Here is a 21199-nt window from a genome sequence, read left to right as displayed (position 1 = left end):
GAGTTGCCTAAAATCACATACTTTCCTGTTTTTATATATGTTATGGTTTACGTTTACATAAATGGGATAGATTATTCAGGATAGCTATTTTCTTGAATTTCCCAAAACATTTATGTAAATGTTTACCTGTGTAAGCTGATTTGTATTATTTGCTGTATTGAACATGTTTTACATGTTTTATGAGATGCTTGCAGATTTATTGCTATCTTTATGTGATTAGCTACTTTGTTTTGCTTAGTTGGTTATTGAGCAAGTGTTCAAGGTGTTTTATAGCTTTTAATGCATACAGCTTATATTTCATTCATCTTGAACTCCAGCCTTAATAGCACAGAGAGCAGCCATCGCCTAGAGTGCAGATGACGTTTGGAGAGCTGTAGTGAGTGGCATGGAATGTAGATTTATTTCTATAGTCAGCTTGACTCATGGCACAGAATATGGATTTATGTTCAGAGCCAGAAGACTCACTATAGTTGCACCAAAGTCAGAGGAGTAAAATACTTGATGCTGCCTCGAATGGGAGTGTCGGTAGTTTGAGAGCTATTTTATTCCTCGGGATCCCAAAGAACCAAGCTTTATTGGTATCAGCTTTGCTAGTCTATTCCTTGGCACATGCATTGCATTTATGCATTAACCTAGAGACTTATATGGTTTAGATTATGCGTTTATAAATGCTAGCATGTTATGTTAATTCAAGATGTGAATTAGTTATATGTTTAGATGATGTATATACATGCTATTTATACTGAGATTTATTCTCACCGGAGCTATCCGGCTGTTGCTTTATTTGTATGTGTGCATTGCATCAGGTTTGGGGCATGAGCGAGTCAGATGTGGCTTGGATAGCTCAAGATTGAGAAAGATTAGCATGTGGTGACTTCGGGCTAAGAATAGATTACTGTCAAATGCATGTTAGAAGGTGTTGATTTAGTTTGAGCTTAGAAAACTTAGAATTGAGTTTATTGTATTGCACCTTAGGAACATGTATGCGATTATTGTTATGTCTAGATATGCATGTGTTTATGCTTCGGACATATTGAGATTATGTATGCAAATTTTCAGATTTGAAATAGCCCTAGCAACTTTGATCTTTGTTGTAGCTTTTGATAATTTTTGTAAATTTCTGCACCGACCCTTCTTGGTAGAATGAGCATAACTTTTTATTGAAAATTCCGATTAGGGTGCGGTTGGTGGCATTGGAAAGCTAAGACAAATATCTACAACTTTTATGTTTATCATTTTACCAGATTCTGTCCGAAACCTATGCGCGGGCGCGCCTGAAGTGGGGCGCAGGCGCGCGTGGGGTTCTGAAAAAAAAAAAAAATTGGTTTGAATATTCTTTTATTATATGATTAATAGTTAATTAATCGTTTATTGCCCTAAGATGAGATTAGCAACCCGAGGTCCCCACAAATAATGTCTTCTAGATGTAAGTATATGTTTTTAATTTATTGGGTTGTTCTCTAAATATTGCCCTGAGCTCAAATTCAAGCCGAATTGAGAACTAGTTCGAATAACTCAGCATTCAAGCCGAATTTGAGCAAAATACATATAACTATTCAAACTTACCGAGCACGTACTCAAATTCGAGCTTTAAATTTTTTTTATATCTGAATTGATTGAAATCATTTACACGCCTAGGAAACCCCAAAGGCACAAAAACAGTAATGCCATTATGAATCTATGATGGCTATTACGGTAACATAAAAGGATACCATCAACATTAAATAGTAAAGTTTTGCCAGATTCTTCATAAGATTTCACTACATAAGACAACATGGTGAAAACATTACGACATATGGGTACCCCTGGTCGGGCGACAGACGTGGTTCCTCTTACGAGCATGTTCTTCGTTATGGTGTTGTGTTCGACATGCTGATCCATACCAGCAGTCTTCCCTCTGTAGTGCCTCCGAAGGTAGGTACTACAAAAATTTACAAATAGTTTAATCATTCAAATTACCATCAACATAAACATCAACAAACAACGATTATTTCCAGGAGGAAAAGAACCTGGACTTAGTTCATGCATATTGATGAGTCAGAGGTTAGAATTAAATGATTTATGACAGAATCCGCCGGTAGGAGTTAAAATAATCAGAAAGAAAGTAGTCAAAAAATTAAAAATTGCTAGGCAACAATCAGAAACCTGGACTTAGTTCATGCATATTGATGAGTGAGAGGTTAGAAATTTAAATGATTTATGACAGAATCCGCCGCTAGGAGTTAAAATAATCAGAAAGAAAGTAGTCAAAAAATTAAAAATTGCTAGGCTACAATCAGAAAGATAGTTTGTTAAAAGATCTGCTATTTGATGTCAAACCAGTACAGTTTATAAACTTTCAACTCACAGTGCAGAAAGTGAGAAAACTATGAGAATGAGCCACTGAAATTGAAAATTGCCCAAGGAAGCAGAAGCTTACATGTTTTGGTAATGTGACACGGAACCAGTATAAGAGAAACGAGACTAATTTGTCGTAGCACTCACTGCATTTAATCAAAGCCCAACAAAAACAAATTTACTTTGTGCTTGGACTCAGTAAAATAGAGTTATGAGAAGAAAGAGTCAAACAATTTTGATCGTCATGTGTGCTAATTAGATTTAATGGAAGACAACAAACATAGCACGATGGCAGCCATTATCTTCAACAAACTTTAAGGGGTCTAATTATATTCAATAACCACTAAATTCCAAGTTCAGAAGCTAGTACTTTTTCAGCTTTACATAATATGACATCGACTGGATTTGCATAAAAGCAGACATGTATAACATAGTGATGTACAGAATAACTAACTTACTTGCAGACGTATGTCTGCGGATTGATCATCTCAGAATGATTCAATGGTAGCCTTGTCCTGTCTGAAAAGAAGAAGAAAACCAAAACAAAATTTAAGTCAAAAGTTTTTATTCCCAAAGCAGATACGCACCAATTAAAATCCTAAACCAACCCCGAGCAACATCAAGGATATCCAAGATGTGTCAAGTGACAAAAGACATTGGCCACAATATTTGTCTTAGTTCAGGAAAAAAATATTGATAAAATTGATCGAAAGAAGTGGTGAAAGAGGATTTGCCTATTTCTCGGTTATTCATTTTTGTGAGCCATTCTGAGATGACATCCTGCAATGATTTTCCCATCTGCCTTAAGCATTTTTCAGTTATCTGCAAAGAGGAAAGAGAATATGTGAATATAACAAACAAAAAGAAAGAAAGAACAAAGAGAAGTATGAAGATTTCAATACGTCTTGTTCGTGTCTATTCTTTTCGTGCACCAAAAAGGGTATCCTAGAGACTGAGCGCTCAGTAATCTGCAGAATAATATTCATCAAGAAAGAAAAAACAAAAACATAGAAAATGAATTTTTCAACAAAAAAGAAGACAATATTTACGCCATGAAAGATATGGTACTCCAAACTGCGCAATTGTCCAAATGATAAGACACGCATTAAAGTAAGTCAAAGACAAAAGTCCACGAGCACTCAACCAGCAACTGAGATAATGATCAATGAGCATGCGCATCAGGAGAAAACAATGTGCTTACGGGTTTCAAAATTTCACGACTGCAGACAGGATGGATACCACTTCCTGTAACCCCCAGGGAATGCCAATAGGCACCACAAAATGCACGATCACATCCTAAACCTTCAAAGAAAGGAATCTTCTGAAGTTCATACAGATTTGTTGAAATATATGGTGAAAATATATTTAAACACCGAAGCAGTGCACACCACACAGCAAATATACGTACAAGAACAAATGGTTTTCCTACCCGTGCACATTGTTTTCACATTCACACCACTTATGGTAATTCCGAGTTAGATTTCTTCCTTCCTTCTAGTAGAATATATGATCATTTACAAAGTAAATCACAACCTAACCATCACCAAGGTAACATACCACTTGAATGGCAGGTAGACACGAACCATAGTAATGAAACAATACTTCAACTATGTGTTAAAAACTTTGACACTTTAGTGCTTAGGCTTAGTCCTAAGAATATCTATTCAAAAACGAAAATGCAGGAAATGACTTTTTTTTCGCTATGTCATGAAAATAATCATGAAGGTCATCTTCAGTCCCAATAATCTTAGATATGATTTCACTCTGAAGTATCACACTAGAGATGTCTGGACCTACAATGAAAATGCCTATTTAATGTTTCAAAAGAGTTTTAAGGAAAACTAAATTTAGATGATCCATAACCAATTTCTGTTTCCTCCCTCCTCTTTCTTTCTTTTACTAGTTTCTTGTTTATTAGTGGTTAGGGTTCACGTAGGAGGCTTTTGTTGAAAGTTTCAGGTTTGTTCAACCTAATATACTTATGGGAAAGAAAAAAAACAAAACTGTAAAGAATTTACAATCAGAATACATCAAAATTTTGCTACTGCCCTAGTTCTAACAACAGTTGCAGTGCCCACACCTCCCACCCGAAAGAAAAGAAAACTGTTGCATTCTTTCAAATACATAAACCAAATCTGCAGCCAAATTGACAGAAAATGAGAATCAATAAGCCATTACAGTGTTGTGGTACACTGGCATTTGATCTGGAAGGCATCATCCCACCACACGTTTGACATTGAAGATGAATTGTGTTTTGGTTGCATTGGAAACCAGCATACTCGTTGTCTGAGATACATGCATGCAATTCACAAATGAAAGAAACATCTAAAATTTGATTAAGCTAGTGAGAATACCAAATAACTGATGAAAAACTTAAAACTCAAGATAAAAGCAGCAATGACACTGAAACTCTATCACCATGAAATGAATGAGAATGCAAAAGTTTTGAGTCATAAGTAGCTAATGGTTTCCAATGAAAAAACAGTGGTTTATATCTGCCTCCTCCAAAATTAGCCACACTTTTGATGGTTCAAGTCATAAATAGTTTATTATTACCACATTGAGGGCATGGTGCATTCTCCTCATCTGGTGGAGCACGTGCTCTCTTCCTGCTAAATTTCCTTCCGCTATTGATTACCTATAAAAAGTAAAAACACATTAGCAGTCAGCAGTCACTCCAAGTTTATGTACCGACAGCTTAATGAACCTATAGCAATGTGTAAGATGAAAAAATTAGACATAATCCACGTAGAAGGCATCTACACATATGGTTCAAGAGCTTTTTATAGTCATCCATGTTCAACTCAATCAGAAACTTATGAAATACTTAATATCCAAATGCTTCTGAAGCGAGAAGAATTGAATGTCGATTACAAAGTTGTTTGTAGATAAGTGGAAAGTGGGAGGGAAGGTCTAGGATATCTCTATTTAGTGGGATGGGTATATGCAGAACAATGAATAGTACAAGTAAGTTACTTAAAACATCTGAACACACAGTGCAAAATAATCCTACAATAAATTATAGTGTTCTTTAGAGGAGAGTAGAAACAAAATGTTAAATGCTTTGTCACTAATTTTATAAATGCATATATATGACTCACAAAAAAAAATCAAGAATGGCAGCAGGTTTATAGTTCAGCAAATAAACGAATAATATAACCTCAATGACACAAGCAAAGAGATGACGAATTCTCAAGTTCAGCATGCTAAAAATTCATCCCTTATTGCAGCTTCAATCTGACTTATTTTCTGATCAGGGCAACAGAATATACCACTTACAAGGGGAGATTTAATTGATGCATACGAATCTAAAAGTGCAATGTCTTCACTTGAACGCCTTAGAGTAGAATCAGCTTGCAATATATCCTGTGCAGATAAAATATGAATTTAAGGCATAAGGAACTGTACTCCATACCTTCTCATTCCAAACAGTCAAATAACTGATGCAAGAGTGCATTCTACATGATTGAACTTTATGCTTTACGGAACTCAACATCATGAATACATTTCTGAGCTTTTCTCAGCAGAAATTAAGTTCAAATACACAAAATTCATATTTTATCAAATTTAATAGACCACCAATCACCGAAGAACCGGATAGAAACAACCCACGGGTATCTATCCGCCTACATGTTTGCATGATCAAGGGAAGAAAAAAAGTGTTGTTATAGTCTGACCATGTGAAAATCGACAAGAAAGTAAATAGGAAAATTCTTGACAAAAAATTATTCTAGTTTGCTACCACTTTAAAAGAAGAACAAAAAATACAACACAGATGAAATAGTCAATATGTATGTGTATTAAAAGATGTAGAAGATTTAAGAAAGTCAGACAAGATGGAGAAAACATTTCTGATTGAATTTGTGTGCTAATAACAAATAAAAAGCTATACACAATGCTGGCAGCAGAAAATCCCATACCTCTTCAATGTTATGCAAAAAATGGTTCCTTCCAACAAACTGCACAACTGCTCTACACTCAGGACATAAAATGCTAGAATGTTTCTCTTGACACCGTTTCAACCACTCCGAGAAGCACCCATTGCTGGATGAGACAAGAGGTAACTGATAATAAAATATGAGATGGAAATTGGTAGGAATAAGAGAAGGTTGAGAGACATACCAAAAATTGTGAAGGCAGGGTGCTACAGTTACGACGTCATGCCAAACACTTAAACAAATAGAACATTTTGTATGTTCTGGATCAAGAACTATCTGGCATAGACAAATTTACAACAATGTCAACTGTATCAACAAATTTAAGAGATAACAAAGATTATGTTTGAGGCCGGATTCGGTCACCTGCAGCTGTTTCTGGCAAATTTCCTCAGCTGGCATTACTTTAAACATGTACCTCATGAACCCTGATAGCATGCAAAGATGGGTAACTTGAGTCCCCAATTTCTATGAAATGTATAAAAGATTATTTGTTTCAAGTAACCATCAATCGCTTGTGATGAAACAAACTTCTTACAAATGTGGAGATGTACTGAATTTTAATAGATGAATGGTCTTGGGGGAATAATTACAAACATCAGAGAAATTTTGTAAAGTATACTTCAGAAAGCTTTGTTATTGATCAGCTGATAAAGCAATCTCAAAGCCAAGGGACAAGTTACTATTATACCAAATACTAATGCACTTCATCTGATCACATTTTCAAGCAATCTTATAAGAAACCGAATACCTGATGGATTTCAACTCTGCAGTGTATGATAAAGATAGAAACGTGTGAAGCCAACATCATTAGTGTTCGAAAAAAATAATATGAGCTACTTTGGAAATTGGAAAGGCAGAGCCTCAACTATATGGTGTCCTGGAAAGTGCTTCAGCTTAGACACCAAGATGGAGAGAAATGACATAGACTGTGATTCTTTTTGATAAATTACGTTCCGTATAAATTCTGCAAGCATTCACAGCAATTTACTGGTAAAGTTCCTCCAATGCTCGTTGGCGATGTATCACTATTACATGTTTGAACTAAATAGAGCTGAAGGCTAGTGTTACGCTGATGGTGGGGAGAAAGAAGGAAAAGGACAGGTTAAAACAAGAGACTTCGATGAGCATGGATTATACACTTATTCCTTCATTCTAATACATGTCTTTTCTTTAGTTTTCTCTCTGTTTTGTACCAACTCAGCTTCAGTTTCATCAAAATAATTAATCATTTCCTGCAGCTTTTCTTATAAGAACCTGCAGGCATGAACACTAGTTGCCATTGTCGAGGATCAGCTACGACACATACAGAGGTGGGTTAGACATTTACCACCAACTAATAGTTCCATAATATGACATCCATACTGAGTCAAAACACATTATCAACTAAAAATTGAAATGACCAACATTAACTCTTACCTTGAGCCTCAGGACCCAGGATTATTTCGCTGCCACAAGTGATGGTAGCTGTTTCATCATCTTCAATCACCGTGTCATCAACAACTATCGAATGAGAACTAGCTAGCAAAAAACAAAACTGTCAAGTGCTTGGAAATTTTTAAAAGTACGCATCTTGTTCTACAACAAAATATAGTGCACCTCAAAAAGAATCGACCATGCAACTGTCGTCTAAATATCTCAATCAGTCTCAAATGTCAAGCAAATGAAAGTGTTGCAGACCAAATTTAATGCCTGGCACATAGATACTTTTCAATGGAACAGTTATTGTTCTAAACTTTATAAATAGCACTTGTTCTTTGTTAAAAGAATCAAATTATTAAAACCATCACACAAATGTTCCCATGGGGAAATAAATAAAATTTGAACCAGTCATAGTAAAACACTTTATTCAGCAATTATATAGAGGATTTCAAGATCATTCCAACAAACTTTCATAAAGATATTGACTTTCAGATGTGAGCAGATACAATTCTATCACGACAAAAACTTCTGCCCAAAACTAACACAAAAGCAGAGAATTCAGCAAAAACGCAAGTACAAAAAAAATTCACAAACCACATATTCTTCATCAAGGCAGAAATTTTATTCTTATTCTTTTCTATCCTGCACCACTCTTGCTTTTCACTTGAAGAACTATTGATCTCTGATAAGACAGTGACATTATCAGATCTCAACTCTACATCTGGATAGCGTGAGTCCAAGGGCACTGCAGAAAGATGGAAGCAAAAATTTTATAAAGGCCAAGTTAAAGAAACAATGTATCTAAGTCACCGGCAAAAATTCAAAATAGTACAAGGGAAACATAAAAAGATTCCAGCTTGCTACCATTCCCAAAAACAGGCAATCGTTCGAATTGACAAAAAGATATAATCCAACAAAATTAAAATAAAATCCAAGAAACACTACATAACACACCTTTCGTTATGCCAATTGCCAAGCAAAGGTCACACAACAGTACTTGATCAATCTTACTCTAATATATGATATCATACACTGTATAAACACACGTTGATCATAAAATTTCCAGAGACCCAGAAACTCTTCACATCATAGAGTTGACTCAATCTAATAAAGATTCAAGCCCACAATCGAAAAGAGAATAACGAAACAGTTAGCTTAGTCTTTTAAACTTAAAAAACATAAATAAATAAAAAATATCATGTCTTGATTCTTATTCTTTATAAATTACCCAGTTTCGCCCAAATATCTGCACTAGCGGCGGCCCCTGAGCTTTCTCCTTTCTCCATTCTCTCTTCTTTCTTCTTGATTCTGCAACCGCCGTCGACTTGTATTCTTCTTCAAAGGCCTGATGATAATTGGTTTATGTAGATGACGAAGGTTGCAGAAAATTAATTAATAAATTAAATCTAATTAATAATTAATTATAGCAAAAACTTGATTCGGAAGGATTTTAAACTTCCAACAACGTTTCGTTTCAAGAAAGTCATTGCAGTCGCAACGGTGTTTTTACAAATACTAGCAAAAAGAACTGCGATTCACGTTGTCATCAATTAAATATAATATAAATTAAAAACATATATATATAATTAAGAAAGTTTATATCTAAAATTTGTATTATTAGCAAATGATAATATAATAACATAACGCATATATAACAATATGGATTGAAATAAATATTTATAAAATGTTTATCAATCTGTAAACCATACAATAAAAATTAAAGAGTAACAAAACAAAATAAATCAACAATTTAGATAGATATAATATAATTATGACTAATGTTTACATTAATATGTATCAAACTATTATGTTCATAACTAAGTACTAATAAAATATGTCTATAAAAAAAGTTGAACATATAAAATTAAATTAATTATCTACGATCTTGTTAATTTTTTTAGTACATTTATATGGAAGAAAAAAATAATTTATTTTTAATTGTTCATTATTATTTATTCTTACTGTTATTTAGATAGAAACTATTAGATATTAGACTGTCTTTTTTAATAATTTAATTTTTAATATACTATCATAAATAGTTTATTGCCAACAAATTAGAATATTAATAAAAAAAATTAACCAAGTATTAGATTTTTTTTCTTGATTTTCAAATTATACAAATTTAGATAATGATTATAGTTTATAATTAGATGATATCCTTCTAATTACATTTCATTATACGAATTTTTTTAATAAATTATAAATTAAATTAAATATATATTTTATTGGATATAATTAAGTTAATTAGGACAATTATATCACTAAAATTGATATGATATAATAAATTATAGAATGCAAAAATAGAATAAAGCATTTAAAATATTGCATTAGTTTTAAGTTTATTTTTTTTTATTAATTTTGTCATTTTATCAATAGTTATTATTTCTCCATTAGAGAAATTTTAAATTAAAAGTGAGCATGTGCACGTGACTAATATATATATAGTTTCTTTCAGCTGCCCACCACCATACTCACCAATGATGTAATACTATTCTATTAGATGTGATAAAAATGTGATAAATTGTAGGTTCAACCTAATTTAATAATTTTCTTGGACTCCAATTTAAATTACGAATTAAATAAATAATATTATTTATTGTTCTATTTCATCAGCCATTGAATAAACTTAATAAATTATTAACAATAATTATATGTAATTAAAAAACTCATATGGTAACACAAAAAAAGCACATAGTTAATTATTAATCATGAGTATAACATAACAACAAAAAATAAAAAGCTAATTGTAACATTGATTGAAATAAACATGTGACACATAGAATAAATATATATCAACTCATTTTTTGATTGATAAATTAAAAAAAAACTTAAAAAACAGATGTCTAAAAATTGAAACTCGGTGAACTTTTTTCCTAGTAAAATTCATTGCACGATATAACTATATTGATATATTTTACGAATAGTGAATTATATATTCATAACAATAATTGGGATGATTGATGTTAAATAAATTAAACCAGAATAAATTATGTAATATATTTTTTAAAAAAATATAATGCAGTCAATAATGAATAATTAATAATGAACTATGGATTATAGCACTATAAGATTTGGTCAATTTTTAAGTGAAATAACCATTAAAACATTATAAGTTCAATGGTGAATAAATGATGTAAATTTTTTTTAAAATAAATGTAATGCAGTCAATAATGAGATATGAATTAGAGAACTATAAAATTTGAATGGGCCACACTTCATAATAAAGAAATAAAATCAAAATACAGAGGTAAGATTTTTTTAAAAAATTAGTTTGAAAGAAGTAAATAATTTGGTCAAAATAATAGTAATTAAATAATTTGGTTAGTTGAGAAAGATGTGGGTCAATAATTTAGTGGACCAAAGTAAATGTAAAAATATTTGTAGGAGGTTAAATGTGTCAATACACAATTAGAAAACATGTTCTTCTATCCATAATTTTATATATAAGTTCAATAATGAATAATTAATAATGAGATAAAATTAGAGCACTATAAAATTTAAATGGGTCACAATTCATAATAATGAAATAAAATCAAAATAAAGGAGTTAAGATTTTTTTAAAAAAATTAATTTGAAAGAAGTAAATAATTTGATCAAAATAAAAGTAAATAATATGGTTAGTTGAGAAATATGTGGTTCAATAATTTAGTGGGCCAAACTAAATGTAAAAATATTTGTAAGAGGTTAAATGTGTCAATTAGAAAACATGTTCTACTATCCATATTTTTATAGGTATATAGATGTCGATTTTTTTAAAAATAAATATATATTCTAGTTAAAGAAAATGAAATTAAAATAAACAACATGGTATTTTGAGACTTCTGGAAATTAGATCAATACATTGTATAAAAAAAAAAATTATATTTTGAGACTTCTGGAAATTAGATCAATACATTGTATTAAAAAATAATTTATTATCTATGTGAGTAGATCTTTTGTGAGACGGCTGATTTTTATTTATGAGACGAATTAATCTTATCCATATTTACAATATAAAGTAATATTTTTGAAATAAAAGTAATATTTTTTCATGAATAATTCAAATAAATGATGTGTCTCACAAAATTAACCCGTAAGATTGTTAATTCTTAATTAAGAGTGATAGATAAATTTATTTATTTTTTGAGGCAGATAGATAAATTTATTTTAATCAAATATATTATATTAAAAATTTTAAAATACTTAACTTTAATTATCATCCACGCAAATATTTCAAGCATGCATGATTTAATAACGTTTACTAAATAAAATATTAAAGATTTTATAATTTTGTAAAAACTATCTTATTGGAAAATAATACTTAACCTCTTTTTTAACACCCGAAATCACTTAGCATGTATTTTGTCTCGAAACACTTACCATAATTATTAAAAACAAATGTTGTAAAATCAATTCCTTATTATTATTATTATTATTATTATTATTATTATTATTATTATTATTATTATTATTAAATTGTTTACATTAAAATTTAATTCGTACATGGGCTGCTTATTCCAAAATTTAATTACATAAACTGATAGGTGCATGCAGCATGTCAAACATTGCTGCAGTCTTAATTTCAGCTGCTGTGAAAGGGGCACTTAACACTGCATTCATATGAGCATCGACTCTTGGTTCAACACAATAAACATGAACAAACAAACCCAATAAACACAATAAACATGAACAAAACACAATAAAGAGCATTCATTCGGTGCTGTTAATTCTCAACAGTAGAGGATCCGGTTTCATGGAGAGCATCACAGGGTTCTTTTTCTGATTATCTTTTTTGTTTTCTTGTCCTCGAATATATATAGATAAGAGGCGAATTCATCGTGATCCGGCACTCCAGCACTCTTGTGTTTTTATCGAAATCCCACTTGTAATCTCTCCCGGGAAGGCAGAATTTTTCGAGGGGAAGAATTGGGTATGGAGATATTAATGAAGGGTTGGGACGTTTCGGATGAGATATTGGGCACGTTTGTACCGATAATTGTGTATTGGGTTTACTCAGGAACGTGTTCTAAAAGGTGGCTAGTCGCTCCAAACTCCGACTATATTAACATATAATATATTCTTATTTTTTTAATTTTAATTTTTTTAAAAAAATTATTTGGCATATTTTCCTATCAATAAGTCATGTAATTCGAGTTTGGATTTCATAAAAAAAATTAATGGAGAAATATTGAGATAAACAAAAATAATTAGATATGCAAGTGATTTGATAAAAAAAAAATTAATGGAGAAATATTAAGTTTGATTAGATTATAATAATCAGATATTTGGGTTAAAAAGAAAAAACTTAGGAGACCGCATTAACGTACAGCTTTTTAGAACATTGTTCATGAATAAATATTATGTTAGGAATATTTCTCGATATTTACAGGCTGTACACGTCCACGAAAGATTCAAAGCCGGCGTCCTTCAGAAGGCGCAGTTGTGTCCACGGTTCTCTTTGCCGTGAGTTATTCTTTATTTTCTTGATTTTGTTCAAGTATTTTGTTGATGCATATGGATACAATCATGAGTTCTAAGCATGTAGAAATTTATCTTGGATTTAAGAAATATAGTTTAGACAAAGTATTGATTAACAAATATATATTGTATGTACGTAGCGTTTGTTGAGATTTACTTCATGAAAGTGTTGTTTATGATCTAAAAGAACTCTTATATATTCCGGTGGTTCTATGTTTTAATTTATAAAGTGCTCCTTGTATATTTTTATTTTAGTGATTAAATAGATGAAGCATGACTATTGCTTTATTTAACTGGGCTGGTCTCTGTCGGGCTTTGTATATTTAGACACGTACCCGAGGGTGTTCTTGCCCGGAAATATTTTGGGGATGTTTCGAATTTTCTATATCTTGACTTTTGAAGCAATAATAATTTTCCAAATGTTCCATGTCTTAAAATATGAGTTTTTCTAGCTCAACCACGTGTAATTCTTTCCCTAAAATTTTATAAATAGTAACTGTATTGTCATGTAGGTTACTGGAAGTTACAATGATGCTGCACAAGCACAACAAGCCTCCCTTATTCTTCTTGACCGACAGTTTTTTGTCGCTATGGTGGTATTAGATACCTGGCAATATTTCATGCACCGTTACATGCACCACAACAAATTTTTGTACCGGCATATACATTATCAGCATCACCGGCTTGTTGTTCCAAATGCTTTTGGAGCTTTGTACAACCACCCTTTGGAGGTTCTTCTTGACACAATCGGTGGAGCTTTATCATTCATGATCTCAGACATGTCTCCTAGAGCTTCCATCTTCTTCTTTTCCTTGGCTAAGATCAAAACATTTGATGATTACTGTGGGCTATGTCTATCTACCCGGAAATCTATTCCACATTTTCTTTTGAAACTCAGCCTAGCTATCATGATAATCACCATCAGCTATATGGTAACAAATATAACTTTTCGCAGTCATTCTTTGTCACATGGGATAGGATTCTCGGCACTTACATGTCTTACTCACTCGTGAAGAGATCCTCTGGGGGGTTTGAAGCTCAGCCTATAAAAGTTGGCAAGGAAAAGTACTAACGAAGATAAGCCACTGCCAACCACTAGTGTGTATCGGTATAGGTTTTTGTCTCTTTTTTACCATACTAGGAAAAAAGCACAAAAACACGTGCGCACGTTGTATCAGAATTGTTTTTAGTCAATCTTTCAATCAAATGTTATATTAATAATTGAATATTTGCATTTCATAATTAATATTCAATTAAATGTAGTCATACTTATTGAAATATGAATAGAAAATTATATTGATTAGTATTGAGTTATCTGCAATATATAATACGATGAAACGATATTTTATTATAGAGAAACTTTATACAACTGCACATACTCTATAATTAACTCGTTTTTTAAAATCAAACACTCATCTAAAAGAGTGAATAAAAAGACAAAGTTTTACAATTGTGAATTGATAACTTTGTTCTTCTATAGTTTTATTCCACATTTTATGTAAGGTTACATAAATATATATAGATATTTAAAAGTAAATAGTCCAATTTAGCTAGGACATAAGAGTAAATATATTTTTATCTATTAAATATAAATACAATATTTCTGTTATATATATTTATGTCTATAACTTAATTGCAGTTAGTGGTGGGTCGGTTGACCCATTGAACAACTATTACTATATTTAATTTTTTTTATTTGATGATAATTAAAAAAATAATTCAATGAAAAAAGATTTCGATGACTTACCATTAAATATTTTATCTTTCTAATTTTCCATTTATATATTTTTAGTGTAATTAGCCATCAATGTATTTTATATGAACATCTATGAGAAAAAAAGGAATTAACTTATCTATTATTACATATCTAAAAGTGTAAATGCAAAAACATAATTTTAAAATTGTGAATTAACAATTTTGTCATTTTATTCCATATTTTATGTAAGGTTACATAAATAATATGTATGTATAATAATAATAATAAAAAGGAATCGATGACTTACCTCTAAATGCTTTACTTTAAAAATTTTCATTTATAACTGTTAAAGTCCTTGTGTTTTCAAATTTTGAACATAAACACCCATGAAAATACGTACGGATAAGGGGATGAATGCTCAAATTTGAAAACATGGGATGTATGTGCTCAAGATTTGAAAGCACAAGGAGTTAATAGATAATTCGTTTTTCATAAGGAATTTTTAGTAATCTTGAGATGTCACAAGGGTATGTATGCAATTATCTCATATGAAAATATAGAGCCAAAATCATAATGTGAAAAAAATAAACAGACCAAAATTGAAATTTTTTCTTTATTTTTCCATAATCATCATTGATTTATTTATATTGATGAATGTAATTTATAATATTTAATTTTTTTAATTTCAAATTAACTTTAAATTTTATATTTTATTTTACCTTAATTTTTTACACTCATTTTCCACCAAATGTTTATGCAATTATTTATCGATTCTTTTTATTCACACTTTTAAATATATTATTAAATATACATTATTTTTTTTCATAGTTTCAGTGAAAATTTTTTATTTTATTTTTCAAACATATATTCACTTTATATATATCAATTTTTATATTTTTAAAGCATTATGTATAAAATATACATACAATTAATCGAAAGAATATATACAATCTAAGGGCAAAATAGAAATTCATAGTGAAAAAATTAGTCATTCTATTTACACTTTAGTTATAACAAAATAAATATATATTATCTTGAATAATTTTAAGGAATACATATTTTATTTTTCAACATCTAATATTTTTATGTTAATTGTTTTTCGATTTTCCTAAAAATTATGTTTCAAACATATATTCACTTTATATATATATATATATATATATATATATATATATATATATCAATTTTTATATTTTTAAATCATTATGTAAAAAATATTCATACAATTAATCGAAAGAATATAAAATCTAAGGGCAAAATAGAAATCCATAGTGAAAAAATTAGTCATTCTATTTACACTTTAGTTATAACAAAATAAATATATATTATCTTGAATAATATAACTTTAAGGAATACATATTTTATTTTCCAACATCGATCTAATATTTTTATGTTAATTGTTTTTCGATTTTCCTAAAAATTATGTTTCAATAAAATGTTATATCTTTAATGAATTTTTATTATCAAATATCTATTCAATTTTTACGTATCATTGTTTTCGATCAAATTTTTTTATAAGTATGTTGTAATCAAATTTTATTTTCTATTATAATTTTTTTAAATAAACCACTTTGATATATACTCATGTGTTTTAAATTTTATTTTCTTAAATTCATAGAAAATAATTCAAATCAATTCATTGAAGTTGAATTTTTATAGTTAAATAAGAGGCAAATTGACACAATATATTTTTAATAACAAAGAAATTATATGAAAATAATTTATTCCTTGATTGCACTTATATTTTAATAGTATATGATTAACTTTATAAATGATATATGATATTTAAAAAACCAATTAAAATGTTGTGTTTAATGAGTTCAAAAAATATTATATATTTTTTATTTTTTTTCTAATATAGCATGCTTTTATTAGCATATTAAATTATGAAACTTATTCTTCATAATATTTATGGTGATTTTTTATATCCATATATTATATTAAACACAAATTTTGTAGAAGTGTAAATATTTCTTATAAATTTTTAATGATCAGTTATTTTTATTGTGATAGTACAAAAAATATTTGAATTCTTTCTGTTGCTATATTTGTTACGATCTATATGTAATTCATTATCTATTTCAACATGATTAATTCTTCATACTAAAAATAATTATATTTTTATTAGTATCTTACTATTATATTATCATAATCACAACAATATTTTTTTTCTTTTAATTTACCTCATAATTCTATTTTTTTAAGATAAAAACTCATTACTAACAATACCCATAAATTTTAGTATTAAAAAAAAATCACTTAGAACATAATCAACACAAGTTTTTTTGCTTCTTAATTTATCTCATATTTTTACATTTTTCAAGACAAAAAATAATAATAATTCATTTATAAAATTCAAAAATAGTCTATAAGAAAAAATAGATAGTAAAAAGGCATTATTTTATAATTTTCTTCTCATTGTTATTTTTTAAAGAATGAATTTAGGAATATGATGACAACCATTAAAATGTTGTATTCAATGAATAAAATAAATAAATAAATGCATCAATTAAATGAATAAGCAACACATTGATTTCTAAAAATTTCAGATATTTGGGTTAAAAAGAAAAAACTTAGGAGACCGCATTAACGTACAGCTTTTTAGAACATTGTTCATGAATAAATATTATGTTAGGAATATTTCTCGATATTTACAGGCTGTACACGTCCACGAAAGATTCAAAGCCGACGTCCTTCAGAAGGCGCAGTTGTGTCCACGGTTCTCTTTGCCGTGAGTTATTCTTTATTTTCTTGATTTTGTTCAAGTATTTTGTTGATGCATATGGATACAGTCATGAGTTCTAAGCATGTAGAAATTTATCTTGGATTTAAGAAATATAGTTTAGACCAAGTATTGATTAACAAATATATATTGTATGTACGTAGCGTTTGTTGAGATTTACTTCATGAAAGTGTTGTTTATGATCTAAAAGAACTCTTATATATTCCGGTGGTTCTATGTTTTAATTTATAAAGTGCTCCTTGTATATTTTTATTTTAGTGATTAAATAGATGAAGCATGACTATTGCTTTATTTAACTGGGCTGGTCTCTGTCGGGCTTTGTATATTTAGACACGTACCCGAGGGTGTTCTTGCCCGAAAATATTTTGGGGATGTTTCGAATTTTCTATATCTTGACTTTTGAAGCAATAATAATTTTCCAAATGTTCCATGTCTTAAAATATGAGTTTTTCTAGCTCAACCACGTGCAATTCTTTCCCTAAAATTTTATAAATAGTAACTGTATTGTCATGTAGGTTACTGGAAGTTACAATGATGCTGCACAAGCACAACAAGCCTCCCTTATTCTTCTTGACCGACAGTTTTTTGTCGCTATGGTGGTATTAGATACCTGGCAATATTTCATGCACCGTTACATGCACCACAACAAATTTTTGTACCGGCATATACATTATCAGCATCACCGGCTTGTTGTTCCAAATGCTTTTGGAGCTTTGTACAACCACCCTTTGGAGGTTCTTCTTGACACAATCGGTGGAGCTTTATCATTCATGGTCTCAGACATGTCTCCTAGAGCTTCCATCTTCTTCTTTTCCTTGGCTAAGATCAAAACATTTGATGATTACTGTGGGCTATGTCTATCTACCCGGAAATCTATTTCACATTTTCTTTTGAAACTCAGCCTAGCTATCATGATAATCACCATCAGCTATATGGTAACAAATATAACTTTTCGCAGTCATTCTTTGTCACATGGGATAGGATTCTCGGCACTTACATGTCTTACTCACTCGTGAAGAGATCCTCTGGGGGGTTTGAAGCTCAGCCTATAAAAGTTGGCAAGGAAAAGTACTAACGAAGATAAGCCACTGCCAACCACTAGTGTGTATCGGTATAGGTTTTTGTCTCTTTTTTACCATACTAGGAAAAAAGCACAAAAGCACGTGCGCACGTTGTATCAGAATTGTTTTTAGTCAATCTTTCAATCAAATGTTATATTAATAATTGAATATTTGCATTTCATAATTAATATTCAATTAAATGTAGTCATACTTATTGAAATATGAATAGAAAATTATATTGATTAGTATTGAGTTATCTGCAATATATAATACGATGAAACGATATTTTATTATAGAGAAACTTTATACAACTGCACATACTCTATAATTAACTCGTTTTTTAAAATCAAACACTCATCTAAAAGAGTGAATAAAAAGACAAAGTTTTACAATTGTGAATTGATAACTTTGTTCTTCTATAGTTTTATTCCACATTTTATGTAAGGTTACATAAATATATATAGATATTTAAAAGTAAATAGTCCAATTTAGCTAGGACATAAGAGTAAATATATATTTTTATCTATTAAATATAAATACAATATTTCTGTTATATATATTTATGTCTATAACTTAATTGCAGTTAGTGGTGGGTCGGTTGACCCATTGAACAACTATTACTATATTTAATTTTTTTTATTTGATGATAATTAAAAAAATAATTCAATGAAAAAAGATTTCGATGACTTACCATTAAATATTTTATCTTTCTAATTTTCCATTTATATATTTTTAGTGTAATTAGCCATCAATGTATTTTATATGAACATCTATGAGAAAAAAAGGAATTAACTTATCTATTATTACATATCTAAAAGTGTAAATACAAAAACATAATTTTAAGATTGTGAATTAACAATTTTGTCATTTTATTCCATATTTTATGTAAGGTTACATAAATAATATGTATGTATAATAATAATAATAAAAAGGAATCGATGACTTACCTCTAAATGCTTTACTTTAAAATTTTTCATTTATAACTGTTAAAGTCCTTGTGTTTTCAAATTTTGAACATAAACACCCATGAAAACACGTACGGATAAGGGGATGAATGCTCAAATTTGAAAACATGAGATGTATGTGCTTAAGATTTGAAAGCACAAGGAGTTAATAGATAATTCGTTTTTCATAAGGGATTTTTAGTAATCTTGAGATGTCACAAGGGTATGTATGCAATTATCTCATATGAAAATATAGAGCCAAAATCATAATGTGAAAAAAATAAACAGACCAAAATTGAAATTTTTTCTTTATTTTTCCATAATCATCATTGATTTATTTATATTGATGAATGTAATTTATAATATTTAATTTTTTTAATTTCAAATTAACTTTAAATTTTATATTTTATTTTACCTTAATTTTTTACACTCATTTTTCACCAAATGTTTATGCAATTATTTATCGATTCTTTTTATTCACACTTTTAAATATATTATTAAATATACATGATTTTTTTTCATAGTTTCAGTGAAAATTTTTTATTTTATTTTTCAAACATATATTCACTTTATATATATCAATTTTTAGATTTTTAAAGCATTATGTAGAAAATATACATACAATTAATCGAAAGAATATACAATCTAAGGGCAAAATAGAAATTCATAGTGAAAAAATTAGTCATTCTATTTATACTTTAGTTATAACAAAATAAATACATATTATCTTGAATAATTTTAAGGAATACATATTTTATTTTTCAACATCTAATATTTTTATGTTAATTGTTTTTCGATTTTCCTAAAAATTATGTTTCAAACATATATTCACTTTTTATATATATATATATATATATATCAATTTTTATATTTTTAAATCATTATGTAAAAAATATTCATACAATTAATCGAAAAAATATAAAATCTAAGGGCAAAATAGAAATCCATAGTGAAAAAATTAGTCATTCTATTTACACTTTAGTTATAACAAAATAAATATATATTATCTTGAATAATATAACTTTAAGGAATACATATTTTATTTTCCAACATCGATCTAATATTTTTATGTTAATTGTTTTTCGATTTTCCTAAGAATTATGTTTCAATAAAATGTTATATCTTTAATGAATTTTTATTATCAAATATCTATTCAATTTTTACGTATCATTGTTTTCGATCAAATTTTTTTATAAGTATGTTGTAATCAAATTTTATTTTCTATTATAATTTTTTTAAATAAACCACTTTGATATATACTCATGTGTTTTAAATTTTATTTTCTTAAATTCATAGAAAATAATTCAAATCAATTCATTGAAGTTGAATTTTTATAGTTAAATAAGAGGCAAATTGACACAATATATTTTTAATAACAAAGAAATTATATGAAAATAATTTATTCCTTGATTGCACTTATATTTTAATAGTATATGATTAACTTTATAAATGATATATGATATTTGAAAAACCAATTAAAATGTTGTGTTTAATGAGTTCATAAAATTTTTTATTTTCTTTATAATATAGCATGCTTTTATTAGCATATTAAATTATGAAACTTATTCTTCATAACATTTATGGTGATTTTTTATATCCATATA

The 21199-nt window shown here is 28.9% G+C and overlaps 1 protein-coding gene and 2 pseudogenes across 4 annotated transcripts; 2 read left to right on the top strand and 1 right to left on the bottom strand.

Annotated features, from left to right (window-relative positions):
- Positions 1–1588: 1588 nt before the first annotated feature.
- LOC140863637 (uncharacterized) lies at positions 1589–9214 on the bottom strand. Of its 4 annotated transcripts, XM_073267205.1 has the most exons (15): positions 8923–9210; positions 8289–8439; positions 7692–7789; positions 6639–6700; positions 6460–6551; positions 6258–6381; positions 5617–5703; positions 4894–4975; positions 4516–4623; positions 3539–3639; positions 3240–3305; positions 3072–3159; positions 2796–2856; positions 2420–2483; positions 1721–1921 (listed from the first exon to the last, which is right to left on the bottom strand). In XM_073267205.1, the coding sequence occupies exons 1-15, from the start codon at positions 8978–8980 to the stop codon at positions 1787–1789; spliced, it is 1377 nt and encodes a 458-aa protein (XP_073123306.1). In that variant the 5' UTR covers positions 8981–9210; the 3' UTR covers positions 1721–1786. The 4 variants fall into 4 exon arrangements, with proteins under 4 accessions (XP_073123305.1, XP_073123307.1, XP_073123308.1 ...); XM_073267204.1 differs by lacking the exon at positions 2420–2483 and having other exon boundaries at positions 1589–1921; positions 8923–9213; XM_073267206.1 differs by lacking the exons at positions 2420–2483; positions 4516–4623 and having other exon boundaries at positions 1589–1921; positions 8923–9214.
- Positions 9215–12605: 3391 nt separating this feature from the next.
- On the top strand, positions 12606–14223 carry LOC140860812 (sphinganine C4-monooxygenase 2-like; annotated as a pseudogene).
- Positions 14224–17557: 3334 nt separating this feature from the next.
- Positions 17558–18665, top strand: LOC140860811 (sphinganine C4-monooxygenase 1-like; annotated as a pseudogene).
- Positions 18666–21199: the final 2534 nt, after the last annotated feature.

Source organism: Henckelia pumila, chromosome 4, assembly GCF_033568475.1.
Source record: "Henckelia pumila isolate YLH828 chromosome 4, ASM3356847v2, whole genome shotgun sequence".
Classification (NCBI taxonomy): domain Eukaryota; kingdom Viridiplantae; phylum Streptophyta; class Magnoliopsida; order Lamiales; family Gesneriaceae; genus Henckelia; species Henckelia pumila.
The sequence above is the reverse complement of the archived record's forward strand: the minus strand, read 5'-3'. Positions and strand labels throughout refer to the sequence as shown.

Excerpts from the sequence above, each read along its gene's own strand:
- LOC140863637 (XM_073267204.1), bottom strand. The coding sequence starts at position 8,980 with ATGGAGAAAGGAGAAAGCTCAGGGGCCGCCGCTAGTGCAGATATTTGG. Across the intron at positions 6,701-7,691 it reads CCTGGGTCCTGAGGCTCAAG|GGTTCATGAGGTACATGTTT; the intron begins GTAAGAGTTAAT and ends GCATGCTATCAG. Across the intron at positions 6,382-6,459 it reads CCCTGCCTTCACAATTTTTG|CAATGGGTGCTTCTCGGAGT; the intron begins GTATGTCTCTCA and ends TGTCTCATCCAG.